Source organism: Canis lupus, chromosome 6, assembly GCF_003254725.2.
Source record: "Canis lupus dingo isolate Sandy chromosome 6, ASM325472v2, whole genome shotgun sequence".
Lineage (NCBI taxonomy): Eukaryota > Metazoa > Chordata > Mammalia > Carnivora > Canidae > Canis > Canis lupus.
The window spans coordinates 336,501-350,546 of NC_064248.1; the positions used below are offsets into that span (position 1 = coordinate 336,501).

Sequence of the window (14,046 nt, forward strand, 5' to 3'; positions counted from 1 at the left end):
CTGAACTGCTTCCATATTTTCATCCTTAACCCATCTGGTTTTCAGCCTGTGGGCTACTGGGAGTTGCTCTGGGTGCCAGGAAAAGCATATGGGCTCGGACGGTGTACACCTTCGGGCTCTTTGAGTGAGGGTCCTTATCACTAGGATTCTACCTTAAGAGGTAGACATCGGAAATAATGTATGTAACACACTGGCCCAGTAGACACTTGCTTATTGCTCTCATTGTAAAGCCACTTTTTTCCAAACCCCTAATTCTAATATAAATGGAGGGATAATGCAGTGCTTCAGATAGTCCAAGCCCACAAGCACCCATTTGATTAGCATTTCACAAAGCACTTACACATTTTCACTTGCACCCCAAAACTCTGATATTAAGCCCATTTGAAAGAGAATTGACTTGCTCAAGGTCACCGAATAGGGGAGTAGAAGGGCCTAGACTAAGCCCAGGTGTGGGCCCAACAGCTCTTTCCATTATTCATGCTGACGATCTATTTCTACTCTGGGGAGGTAATTTGCTGGATTGCTACATTGACAGAAGTTGGGGATGACTTGGGCCTATGCACAAAGGCCTCTGCTTTCTGAGATGCAACATCTGCCTCCAGTGATGAAACAATCTCCTCCTTTCACTTCTGTCACTAATCTCCCTCTCCCTTTTGTTGTCCTGATGCTAAGCTATAGACTTGACTTGTGCTTTATACTTTCAATGTTTAACAAAATCCCTTCTGACCTCAGGGCAAAAGGCCAGTGTCCTTAAGTGGATAATTCTGTGCCTGTCTCGGTGTAGCCATGGCTCCTACCAGGAAGAGGACAGGCTAGCCAGACTTGCATTTTTTTGATGTCAGCAGTTCATTTTCCTTTTTTTAACTTTTTTTTTTAAATATTATTTATTAATGAGATACAGAGAGAAGCAGAGACACAAGCGAAGGGAGGCTCCCTGCAAGGAGCCCAATGCAGGACTTGATCCTAGGACCTTGGGATCACGACCTGACCTGAAGGCAGATGCTCAATCACTGAGCCACCCAGGTGCCTTTTTTTTACCTTTTCTATTTAAATTCAATTATCATATTCTGTAGTAGTTTCAGAGACAGAATTCAGTGATTTATCAGTTGTATATAATATCCGGTGGTCATTACTTCAAGTGCCCTCCTTAATGCCCATCACCCAGTTACCCCAACCCCTCACCCACCTCCCCTCCAGCAACTGTTTGTTCCCTATAGTTTTAAGAGTTCTTCATGGTTTGCCTCGTTTTATTTTTCCTTTCTCCTATGTTCATCTATTTTCTTAAATTCCACGAGTGAAATAATCTATTTCTCTTATTTTGCTTAGCATAATGCCCTCTAATTCCATGTTGTTGCAAATGGCAAGATTTCATTCTTTTTGACGGCTGTTTATTTTTTTTATTTTTATTTATTTATTTTTAATTTTTTTTTAACTTTAATTTATTTATGATAGTCACAGAGAGAGAGAGAGAGAGAGGCAGAGACACAGACAGAGGGAGAAGCAGGCTCCATGCACCGGGAGCCCGATGTGGGATTCGATCCTGGGTCTCCAGGATCGCGCCCTGGGCCAAAGGCAGGCGCCAAACTGCTGCGCCACCCAGGGATCCCTGTTTATTTTTTTTAAATGTAAACTCTATGCTCAATGTGGGCTCATGACCCCAAGATCAAGAGTCACATACTTGTCTCTTCAGTCAAGTCAGAGACAGCCAGGTGCTCCATTTTCCCTTGACCCACCGACTCAACAATACATGTACCCACCCTATACCATCATACCTTGGACAGAGGGGCACTAAGGCTATGAACTTACAAGTCCTGAGCTTTCACAGAAATCCAGAAGGGAATGGGCTGGGGGATTTGCTAGGAGTGAATGGAACATGGCGATTCAAAGCAAGATGGTCTTGGCCCCTTTCAGGAACTCAAAAGTTGGGCACTCTAAGAACACAGCTGAGGACGAGGCAGCAACTGAAAAATCTACTCACTAAATAGCACTTGACTCACCTTGCAGTAACACAGGTCTCTGAAACTCAAGAGATTGGAAAAGAAACCAGCCTCAGAAACATACTTTTGAAAATAGAAAAAGTGCAGAGCACAAGGTAGACTTAAGATCAACTTCCAGAAGTGAATGAAATTTTTGTTTTGTTTTTGTTTTTTTTTTAAAGATTTTATTTATTTATTAGAGAGAGAGAGAGAGAGAGAGAGAAAGGCAGAGACACAGGTAGAGGGAGAAGCAGGCTCCATGCAAGGAGCCCGACGTGGGACTCGATCCAGGGACCCCAGGATCAGGCCCTGGGCTGAGGGCAGCGCTAAACCGCTGAGCCACCGGGGCTGCCCCTGAATGAAATTTTTGAGTTGTGAGGAATGGAGCTGGGTTTTTAAAAAATGATGCACACCCCAAACGGAGTCCATCTCCTTAAGATAACATGGAGTGGGCACTGCATGAGTCTTTCAGGAAAGGGGAGCTACAATGCCTTCCATAGAAGAAAAACATTTGTAGGCAACTGTGCCTGTATTGAGAATGGTTTTCATCTCTGACCAATTAATCCAATTAACTGGTCAGGGCAGTGACACGTGGTGCTGACCCGGCCATGAACTCACTCATGTCATGGTCTAGTCCAGTACTTCCTTTACCACTCACTTGATTAGTAACAGTATTTAAAAGTTTCTGGTTACCGCTCAGTTTACCAAACACTAGCCTTCCAACTGGAGCCTTTTAAATGAGCACTATGCTTGCTAGTGAGCTACTTCCTTACTTTTCTACAAAAGCTCCTCAGGGAACCCCGTCAGATCCTCCAGGTGGAATGCTAATTTAATACAGTGACTATAAAACAGACTTTGAGACATGCTGAGAAAATTGGGTTCTTTTGCAAAATGCGTATGTTCAGAATGCATATACCATATCTACTTAATAATCCTACACTTCAAATACACTATTTTGGGAGAAAATCACTTTATTCTAATTAATTCATAAATGATAACGTCACAAAAGGTGATTTAAGGAGGCACACAAACATCTGCCCAGCCCCCAACTCAAACCATCTCAATAAACTTCTATACTAAAAATACCCTCATTCATTAACAATTCTGAAGAAAGCTGTATTTAATGATGAAGGAGAGGTTTAACTGGTGGTTTTACACTTTATATCTTCTCTATTAATTACATTTTTATGCTAAATTAACTTGGTCATGAGAGATGATTTTCCATATCTTCCAATTTGAACTTCTTGATTAGGCTAATCCTGCAAAGAGAAAAGGTAAGTCAGAAGAGCAACAGCTGTATATTCTTAGCAAAGCAGAAGCCCTCCATATGGTAAAAGGAGGGGTGAAAGCCTAGGTTATCAGTTTCGTACCTAAATGAAGGTGGGAAAATGAAAACGAGCATTTTATAAATTGTGAATTTTTAGGGCAATAGGAGGAAATTACATAAAAACAAGTTCACTACCAACATTCCAGTGTTCCCAAATCTCAGAATTCCACTGAGGAACTGCATAAACTCTTCTCTCAAATAAGGTGTGAAAAGCGTCAATAACTTATCAGTCTTTATATCCCATCCTGGACTTCGTTGAAAATGGAATGTAATCTTACATTCACAGCTTTATGGCCAGATCACCCACATCCTATAAACAGAACAAGACCTGGTACACTAATCTCTACTGAGGAAAAATCAGATACACAACATAACTGGTAAAAGCTTAATATAATGACTAGAAACCTCTGGACCAGGTCTTTGTTAGAAGAACTAGATTATTTATAGAATGTAAACAAAATCTCCTCTAACTTGTCAGTTTAATTTAATAAACAAAGACTCCCATAGCTCTATAGGGCCAGGAGTACCCTGCTCTGAACTGAGCAGATGCTCGATCTACCTACCATTTGCAAATCTGCACTGTTTCAGCACCTCGCTGAAACCTTCACAAAGCTTTAGGTCACCCTGGTTCTGGGCACACTCCAGGAACTGTTTCATCTCGTAGTGGCATGGGCCAAACTGCTGCTGGTATGCTGGCTGGGTTCCCTGAGGCTCCTGCAAAGGCATAACATTCAGGACCCTTGAGAAATTAGATTTACACCTGAACAAAGAACAGTACCCAATATCTTTGAGGTCAACTGGGGAAACATAATTAGAACCAAATGCAAATTAAAGTTACTACCTAAAAACATGGAAAGTGAGAAATTTTAAAGGCAGAAAGCAAATAGGCTTTAACAAAATTCCAGGTAAAATCAGAAAGATTCAAGAACAAAGATGCAAATAAAGTTAAATGATTACATGCGTATCTAAATACCAGTGGGGTTCAATGTAGTTCAGAGGAGAAAGTGGGACTATAATAGAAAAATAGACGGATAAGCATGTCAAATACACCAGAAATACAACAGAGTCCACACTGAGGTTCATCAGAGGAGAAAATTCACATACTTCAGAAAGAGGGGCAGTGGCAAATACCAGATAAGAGGTCAGAGAGCTCTACTAAAGCTACTAAAAAGGTTTTTCAATACTTAAGATTGAAACTAAATTTAAAATAAGGGGAAAATGGCTGTTCTACAATGAATCAGGTTGAACTGCTATTCTACTCCTTGGGAACAAATACAATGTGGACAGTACTTGATGCTGGTCTAAAGCACTAACTCAACTGCCAAACATGGCTTCTGACAAACCATTTTCTGTTAGGAGGACCATGGATTCACAGCTCCTATACATAAGGAACTGACAAATAACTAGCTTTTCTTGTAACCTACCCAATGAAAGAAAACACTGCCCAAAATCTTACCTGGTAAGTGATGTCGGGCCTTGAAGGCTCAGTGTTACTTCCTCCACCAAAGCCCCCAGTAATGGCATGCCCAATCGTGTGCCCTACAGCAGAGCCTACAGCCACGCCAGCTGCAGTGGTTGCCATCTGGGCCATGAGACCTGGCTGTCGGGGTGCAGCAGGTGAGCCAACAGCAGATGGCGGAGCTGCTGCTGGTGGCTGAGCGGCTGGCGCTGGTCTAGGCGCAGCTCTCATCTGAGGTGCCCGGCTAAGAAAGAAAAGAACAAAAAGCATGAAAAGTGCCCACTTCCTACCAGGCTTGGATACTGTCATCTAAAGAAACTGTACTGTTCACACAACACAGGTTTGAACTGCATGTGTCCAGTATGTGTGGATTTTTTTTCAATAAACACAGTATAAGTATTGTGTGTGCTTTCTCTTATGATTTCTCAGTAACCTTTTCTTTAGCTTATTTTATTCTAAGAATACAGTATTATAACATATATACAAAATACGTGTTAAGTGACTTTATGTTATTGGTAAGGCTTCCAGCTAGAGGCTTTCACTAATATTCAATCCTGCTTTAGAATAAGTCTTCACACATGATGTCCCCTCTGGCCATTTTTAGACTGTTTCCTTGGGTGCTCTTCCCCCAAATAAGGCTAGGTTGGAAGTTTATTTTTTTAAGATTTTATTTATTTATTCATGAGAGACACAGAGAGAGACAGAGAGACCGAGAGAGAGAGAGAGAGAGAGAGAGAGAGAGGCACAGGCACAGGTAGAGGGAGAAGCAGGCTCCATGCAGGGAGCCCAACGGGGGGGTCAATCCTGGGGGTCCAGAATCAGGCCCTGGACTGAAGGCAGCATTAAGCGGCTGAGCCACCTGGGCTGCCCCTAGGTTGGAAATTTATGAATTTGCTTCCAATCAGGTGGTATCTGGCATCACTTTATAAAAATTTGGTTTTTCTGTCCTCTGGAGAACAGCTTCTTTCCCTTAAGTGAAGGACTGTCCTACAGTCCTAGCATACAGTCTGAACACAATCCACCTCACTCCAGAGAAGCAACGTGGTCCTGTGTTTAACACCCTAACCGGTTGTTGGAAGACTTGGGCCAGACCTGGCTTTCCTATTTACTGGTAGGGTGACCTCGGACAAGTCACTTGTTCCGAGGCTCCAGTTTCCTTATTCCTGGAAAACAGGAATAACATCTATCCCTAAGGTTACGGGTGTTAAAGTGTAACTACCAGTATATTTCTTTTTTTTTCTTCTTTTTTTTTTTATTTATGATAGTCACACACACACACACAGAGAGAGAGAGAGACAGAGGCAGAGACACAGGCAGAGGGAGAAGCAGGCTCCATGCAGGGAGCCCGATGTGGGACTCGATCCCGGGTCCCCAGGATCGCGCCTTGGGCCAAAGGCAGGCGCCAAACCGCTGCGCCACCCAGGGATCCCTACCAGTATATTTCTAAAGTGTTTTATGAATTAGACGATGTCGTGTACAAGGAGGCTTCGGTCGCTGGGCCGAGCCTCTGGACCGCTCTCTGTGGGCTCGCAGGTTACCCTGTTTACTGAAATGCAATCATTCTCCCCATTATACTACCTTTCACCGATACTCGTTTTGTCTTTTTATTTACTTCAGAAGCTTGGGCCGGTTTACCCTTACAAATACTCATTTACTTCCAGGATATGACCGTTTTAACTTAAAATGCGCTCTGGGCGGGCTGGTTGAATCGGGGGAGGGGCGTCTAGATCCTGGGGTCGTGGGTTCCAGCCCCACGCCGGGTGCAGAGCTCACTTCAATAAACGTAAAGCATTTTTTAAATGAGCTCTCGAATATTTTAAGAACTCACGGGCATTCGAAATCAGAAAGTTCGCCACCAACGGGAAATGTGGCCAAAGCCCAGTCACGATGCCCTGGCGGGGGCGGGCCCACCTCACAGCGGTACCCCCCTCACCCCCACACCCGCCCTCGGCCGGCGCCCAGCACTCCGCCGCCCCCTCCGCGGCCTCCACCAGCCTCCGCCCGGCCTCCGCATGCGTCACGGCGTCGGCAGGGCCCCAGACCCCGCAAGGGCCTCACCTGGCCGGAGGAGCCATGCGGGAGGCGCGGCTCCGGCTTCCACGCGGCATGTCTACTGGGACAGGAGCACGGCGCCCAGAAGCCCGACACTCGGCGAAGACCCCAGAGGCTTCGGCGGGAGCCAGAGACCGGAAAACAGGGGGTGGGGCTGGCCTCGGCGTGCGACCAATCAGCGCACAGGCAGAGGCCTCGCGCGCCTACGTCTCCGCGGGCCCTGAAGGTCACTGGAAGAGCACGCGCCACGCCGGCGCCGGGTCGGACGCGGCGTGCGTCATGAGCTCCGCGCCAGGCTGCCCCGGGAGACCGGAAGGCCTGGAGGTGCCCCGCGCGCCTGTTTTCCCAGCCCAGCGGGAGGCAGAGCCGTTCGCTTTTGCTTAAAAGCGTCGCTGCCTTCCGCCGACGTTTCTATTGGTGACGGGGGGACGAAGCCAGCCCTGAGAGGGAGGCCGGTGTCGGCGCGGCTGCCACCGGACCTTAGTTAACTTTCCTCAGCATTAAGTTACGTATTTGGGTAAGGATCTTTTGAGGCACCGTGTGGGCACATGGTGTGAGCGGGACGGAGGAAAGCGGATGCGTTAGGCAGGGCCCGCGGAGCTGAGGTGATCCCATTTTTATTTTACCTGTGGACTCAGGCCGTAATAATGCCTTACCGTGGCTCCTCTACCTTTCCGGGCCCTTTTCGTACATGCCATAGCGCTTGTGCCCGTAATCGGGGTAGTGCTCGTTCACTGATAATTAAAAGTGTAGTGAATGATTTCCGGGCGCTGGCTCCAACGAGACTCTTTCTTCGTGGACTTTGGGTCAGGAGGGGACACACGACAGCCTGCACACCCCGAGCCGCCGTGACGGGCAGCCTCGGCAGGGTGGGCGAGACCGGGCGTGAGGCCCCCGGGGAGGGGCTCGCACCAGCGCCGGGCACGGCGGCTGGAGGGAGCGGGGCCCCTGGGACGCGTCCGCGCGCCTCCGGAGCGGAGGAGCTGGCTCGGGGCGCTCCCGGGAGGGCTCCGGGCAAGGGGAGAGAGCGGAGGTGGCTTGCACGTCGAAGAGAAATTTTCCCCTTCCGCCTGAGGTCGCGGAGTTCAACGCATTCTCTCCAGTAACAGCAGAATGTTCGTGGAATCGAAGGGTAAATAATCCAAAGACCTGTCATGAAAAAGTTTTATTTTCACAGAACTTAATGAAAGCTTTACAAATGACGTGACATTTCTCTGGAGAATTCATAAGCAGAGACGGAGGAAAGGAGCCTTATAAGGACATCCTGGCACAAGCGCTCAGAATGAACATCCATAACAGAGACGATTTTAATCGCACCTGGCTGAATCATGAATTCCCACTCCGAGGAGAGAATATTAGATATTTGTGCAAGATTATTTTGTCCTAGTAAAAGATTGGAAACAAATTCTTGTCAGTAGAATACAAATTTTTTAAAAAGGCGCAGCACACAATATACAGCTATAAAAGGGAATAAACTCTATATTGTTATGAAAGATATGATGATAAACTGTCAAGAGAAAGAAGGGCAGAATTGGGTGCAGTGTGCTTGGAGAGAAGACTTAATATGCACGAAATATCTGCAGCTGTTAACCGTGAGGCAGTAGGAGAGTGACTGTGGCCCAAGGGGGGACTTTTACTGAAAACATTTTCTATCTTTTGGATTTTTTTCATAAAAATTTTATTTATTTATCAATGAGAGACACGGTGGGGGGGTGGGGGGGCAGAGACACAGGCAAAGGGAGAAGCAGGCTCCCTGCAGGAATCCTGACATGGGACTCGATCCCAGGTCTCCAGGATCATGTCCTGGGCTGAAGGTGGCGCTGAACCGCTGAGCCACCCCGGCTGCCCTATCTTTTGGATTTTGAAAGTTAATGTATTACCTTTATTCAAAAACAGATTAAGAACACGTAAAAATTAAAATTAATAAAAACGAAAAAGATTTCATAATACTGCTACATATCATTTGTAGTTGGCCAGTATAAACATTCTGAAGATCACTCTAATAAAATTTATGTAACAATTTCTCATTCCATAGTGATTTTAATCATTTTCAACAAATCCTATACAGTGATCGAAATCTGAACAAGTAACTCTGGCAGGCATTGTTACATATATTTGATACCAATGTTTGGACGAATGGACCCCTGATGATTGTAATAAAATTCTACTCAGATGGTAGGTACCAGTTTTAAAATTCTGCAAACCTGTTCCAGAAAGTCCACATCTAAGAATTCAAGAAACAGTCATGAATGTGGAAAGAAGTTTGCTTTAAGATGTTCATTTAACAAGTTGTATGAAATAGGGAAAAATCAATAAATTACTTAAGTGTCCTACAATGTAGAATTACATGATTCATACAAATGATGAAGTGCTATGAAGCTATTTAAATATTATGAAAGAATACCTGCCATAAAAAGTCTTCACAATATACTAAGTGAAAGAGTAGATTACAAAGTAGTATACATAGCATGTTTATATTCTGAGAGAGTTCATAGTATTTTACAGACTTGAACTATGTACACTTAAGTAGTGGTGTTATCTACTGGATAGTGATTTTTTTTTTTTGCTTGTTCATATTTTCCAATTTGTTTAAAATGAACACACTTGTGCTAATTAAACATACCATGGTGGTTTACAGTAGGTCCACAGATTCTGACACTTCCTTCAAAAAGTAGAGCCTAATTCCTCTCCTACATCATGACCATAAGTCAAAACCAGCCTGTTAGCCACTTCTGAATTCTTCACCTCTGGTAACTAAGAGAAGTATTTGTTGCTTTCAGCCACTAGGGTTTGGAGTAATTTATTACACAGCAATAGGTAACTAATGCAGAATTTCTACAGTTACTGTATTTAAACTATAAAAGTTTTATTTTTTTATTTTTTTATATAAAAGTTTTAGTATCTAAGGTGAGCAAAATCTAGTTAGAACACCTTACAGAGTGTTGCTTTAACCTGGCTTCTATCTGTCTGGGATTGTGGCAGATTGAGAATTGTGTACAAACATGTTTAAGACACTAAGGTCCTGACACAATTTAAATTTCCCTTTGGATAACTAAGACATACTTATATGAATACAGCCTTGCACATACCAGACCAAAAAAAGAAAGAAAGAAAACCAGTGAGTGAATTCTTAACTGTTGCTCTAAAAATACAAAATACAATATACACAAGTGGTTAGGTGGTGTTTAAATGAAGTTCTATGGATTTCAAAGGAATAGATATTCACTGTGGATGAAAGATTCAGAGAGAAAGTGGCACTTAAAATAAGTAGAGGTGGAATTTGTTTTAGAAAGACTAAAATGAAAAAAAAAGACTAAAATGATAAAGCAGAAAAGAGCATGCTGAGTAGGACAGCACAGATTCCAATGAAGCAGCAGAATCGAATACATGAGGATACAAGATATGTGTTAATCAGAGTGTGTTTTGAGGAGTTGTAAAAGTTTAAGACGATCCAATAGATGATTTCCAGCACAATATAAATCTAGGCTCTTTATCCTACAAGGTTAGAGCAGTCATTTAAGGTTTTAATATGTTTAAATAGCTTTTGGGAAGATTAATCTGGACATAGTACCTCTGAGACACAGCAGGAGAGTAGGGAAAGGAAAAATCCTGAAGGGCAAGACAGTGGCAGTGGGGACATTACTAATGTCAGTGCTGTACTAGCTTCAGCAGCACATAGACTAATAATGTGTCTGTTACATACTAGGCACTAAGAGCTTTACATGTATTACTTTCCTTACACCTCACAAGAACTCTTTAAATAGGTACTATATTATACCCATTTTACAGATAAGGAAACAGAACTTGGAGTTTAAGCAGCTTGCACAAGTTTGTACAGGTGTTTGACTCCAGAGCCAGGACCCCCACTAGAGCACACCACCTGGAGACATTTTAAGAATGAATATTAGTAAATGAAGAATATAAGACTTTGACAATAGAAGAGGGGGTTGTGTTCTATAAATTTAAAAAATTTTATTGAGTAACTCTTATGTGCCAGGGTCTTAACTGTATGAGATGTTTTATATGTTTAACCTATAACCCACGGTTTGGTAAGGTGATCCAGGATCATTCCCATTTTACAAATGAGTAGCCTGAGGCTTGGTGTAACTTAAAAATAGTTACCTCAGAAGTTTGCTGGATGCCACAGCAATGAACACTCACAGGATTAAAATTCAGGTTGCTCCTTCCAGTAAGCACCACGTTTCTTTCCTAACCAGGGACTCCCTACTGTGCACAGAGACCTAAAAGAATGCAGACTGAAGAGGACAGCCACTCTGACATACTGTGTATAATTTTTAAGCCACAACTCAACTCTTGTTGTTGAACATGGAGTTTGGGGATGGTTCTGAATCACAGAATATTGCCTACAGTAGAGGAAAACTGATGCTGTAAGGAGTGAATACTTTTGGGTATCTGCTATAACTGGTCTTTGTAGAATCCCGTCTATAAAACGAGAGTAGCAGCGTCCACCTGAAAGGATTGTGAGATCAGCAGTGCGGAGAACCTAGCAAATGTTCAAAACACACTATTACAACGAAATGTATTCCTATTCTGGCAAAAAAAAATATTAAACCACACTACATCTATGAAATCTTGTACAGATTCCTATCATTGTTCTCCCCCCTATTCATCTTTACGCATAAGACAAACTTATTTGTTCATTTTTGGACCTGAAACGGAAACGAGTTACCGTAGCAACTGGAAAAAACAAAACCAGAAGGATTAAAATGCCACTCTTGCTGCTTTTAATTAAAAACCCTAAAAAGGCATACCCACTTGGACACTTGGATGTTACTTAATTAACAATCAGTAAGGAAAAGATACTGAAGCAGTAAACTTAAGCGATGTCGAAAAGTGATGTTGACCAACATGGATTTTCTCCCTTACGACCAATTACAGCTGGAGTCAGAGAAAATACTTTTATCAAGGCCTTCGGGTATCCTGCAGAAAACGGACAGAAAGAAAATTCTCTTTAGCCCATGCATAAACACTGGAAGTAAATCCTCCACTTCTATTTTTAAAAAGATGTTTCTGCGTTTCCTATCCTCTTCTCCCAACTACAAAATCCAGCAGGTAGTCCTACATTATTCTAAGCGCAGCCCAGATACGTTGGTGTTAGGGGTCCAGCGGCGCCAGGCCAGCGCAGAGCGGCCTCGGGAGGGGGCGCTGCGCCGGGTGCGGCCGCAGCGGGCCGGCGCGAGCGGGGCTTCCCCGGGTGCGGGGTCCGCGGCCGCCCACACGCACCTGCGCTCAGGGGAGGCGAGTGCGCGCCCTGGGCTGCAGCTGGCGCTGGCGGCGCTTGCGCTGGCCGTTGACGAGCTTCTGCGCGATCTTGCGCTCGTGGCCGCCGGGCACCGGCCAGTTGGTTCGCAGTTCCCGCTCGCGCCGCGTGCGACCCTTGCTGCGCCCGGCCCCGCAGGCCGGGAAGTCGCGCAGGTAGTAGTAATCCAGGCAGTCGTAGAGCTCCTCGTCCGAGCTCCCGGGCGGCCACCCCTCGGGAGGCTGCGGCCGGCCCCGAGCCTCTGCGCCCAGAAGGGCCGCGTCCATGTCTCCCGCCCGCGGGCCGCCCGCCCGCGCGCGCCCTTCCGGAGCGCCCTGCCCGCGGGGCGGGGCTTGCGGCTGACGTCACAGAGCCCGAAGGCGACCCGGCGCCCCGGCGCTCCAGCCGGGAGAGCTGCGAACCGTGAGCCCGCGCCGCCCGCGGGAGACGGGCCCTCGGCAGAACCCGCCTGTGGGCCCGGCGGGGACGCCCCCGAGCCCCTACCCCGGCGACGGAGTGCGTAAGGAAGACGGGCCTGCACCCCTGCGGGTACAGCTGGTGTTAGGGGACACGGGAGGACGTGAGACATTCGCTTCTGGAGACCATCTCTGGTATCGCAGTGGTGGATTCTTAAAACCTCTGTCCGTATAAACGACTGAAAGGAAATCCATGAAAATGCTAAACGTGTGTCTGGGGCTCCTGAGCGGCTGAAGTCGTGATCCCGGGGTCCTGGGGTCGAGCCGCGTGGAGCTCGCTGCTCCGCGGGTCCGCGCGCTCACTCTCGCGTATCGGAGAGCTCTTAAATACGAGTATTTCTGGCTGGGAGGCCAGGGTCCATTAGCTCCTTCTCCTTTCCACCCTCCCGGGTTTGGTCAGGAGCATGAATGACTTGAGCTCGGGGAGGGACAGTAACGGAGCGGGCTCCGCGCCTGCGACCCCCGCCAGAACCGAGCGGGAGCGCAAGTCCTCGGTCGGGAGACGCCGGCGCTGACCGCGACGCGCGGGGGCTTGGGGTGAGGGCGGGAGCAGAGGGTGGCGGTGCGGGGGGCCCCTGGGTGCGCTGGGTGTGCGGCCCCGCGGGCTGGGGGAGGGGGGCGGGGCGGGAGTAGTCGGGGAGCTCTGCTGCGCCCCAGCCCCAGCCCCAGCCCCTGCGTCCACCCCCACGCCTAGTGATCCCGTTACTGCCTGCCTCGGCGCTGCTCTCACGGAGTTCCTGCGCTGAGCGCCGGGTTTCGGAGGCTCAACTAGCCCAGATAATTCTCTTCCCACAAAAACTGAGGCTCTCCTCTAGAGGATTTTCTTTTTAATAGATGAGAAGTCTTTCCATACTTAGGAAACAACAACCCTTGGCACGTATGTGATCCCCCGAGCGCCGTGGCCGCTGAGTCCCATCCCCCGCTCCCTGCAGCACGTGCCTGGGGTCACGGCCTACACACCGGCGCTCTGGGGCGGTCGGTGGTTCTAAGTGAACCCGTCCCAGGGCAGCGTCTTTAATAAAATACTCAGAGGATTTTCTCTTCCACCCACGGGTTACATTTGCTATTGCCAAGGAGAGAAACTAGTATTTATCCTTTTACTACTCTCCCACACAGGTTCTTTTTAAAAAATCTCTTTAAAAAATATTGTATTTCCTTGAATGAGATGAGCATGCAGAGAACTGAAGCGGGATGAAGAGAGGGAGATGGAGACACCCCCCCTCCCGCTGAGCAGGGCCCATGTGGGGCTGGATCCCAGGACCTGAGATCGGGACCCCAGAGGGATGCAGACGCCTAACCAGCTGAGCCACCCAGGCAGCCCTAAAAAAAAAAATCTCTTTAGAATTTGTTGTTATGAAAATATTCAGATGTCTTAAAAGTGCAAAGTATAAAACAGTGAACTCCCATCACAGGGATTCAACAATCTTAATGACCCTGTCACATGTCCTTCACATCTCCCTTTCTTTCTCTGCTGCAGACTTTATGTCCTTTCACTC

General features: G+C 46.5%; 2 protein-coding genes across 3 annotated transcripts; both read right to left on the reverse strand.

Annotated features, from left to right (window-relative positions):
• Positions 1–2,929: 2,929 nt before the first annotated feature.
• CHCHD2 (coiled-coil-helix-coiled-coil-helix domain containing 2) lies at positions 2,930–6,956 on the reverse strand. Of its 2 annotated transcripts, none has more exons than XM_025425716.3 (4): positions 6,821–6,956; positions 4,760–5,006; positions 3,867–4,017; positions 2,930–3,235 (listed from the first exon to the last, which is right to left on the reverse strand). In XM_025425716.3, the coding sequence occupies exons 1-4, from the start codon at positions 6,868–6,870 to the stop codon at positions 3,225–3,227; spliced, it is 459 nt and encodes a 152-aa protein (XP_025281501.1). In that variant the 5' UTR covers positions 6,871–6,956; the 3' UTR covers positions 2,930–3,224. The 2 variants fall into 2 exon arrangements, with proteins under 2 accessions (XP_025281501.1, XP_048966733.1); XM_049110776.1 differs by having other exon boundaries at positions 2,930–3,229; positions 3,863–4,017.
• A 4,580-nt stretch (positions 6,957–11,536) lies between these two features.
• NUPR2 (nuclear protein 2, transcriptional regulator) lies at positions 11,537–12,414 on the reverse strand. Its single transcript, XM_025425717.3, has 2 exons — positions 12,059–12,414; positions 11,537–11,755 (listed from the first exon to the last, which is right to left on the reverse strand). Exon 1 carries the CDS (start codon positions 12,359–12,361, stop codon positions 12,065–12,067), a length of 297 nt encoding a protein of 98 aa, XP_025281502.1. The 5' UTR covers positions 12,362–12,414; the 3' UTR covers positions 11,537–11,755; positions 12,059–12,064.
• Positions 12,415–14,046: the final 1,632 nt, after the last annotated feature.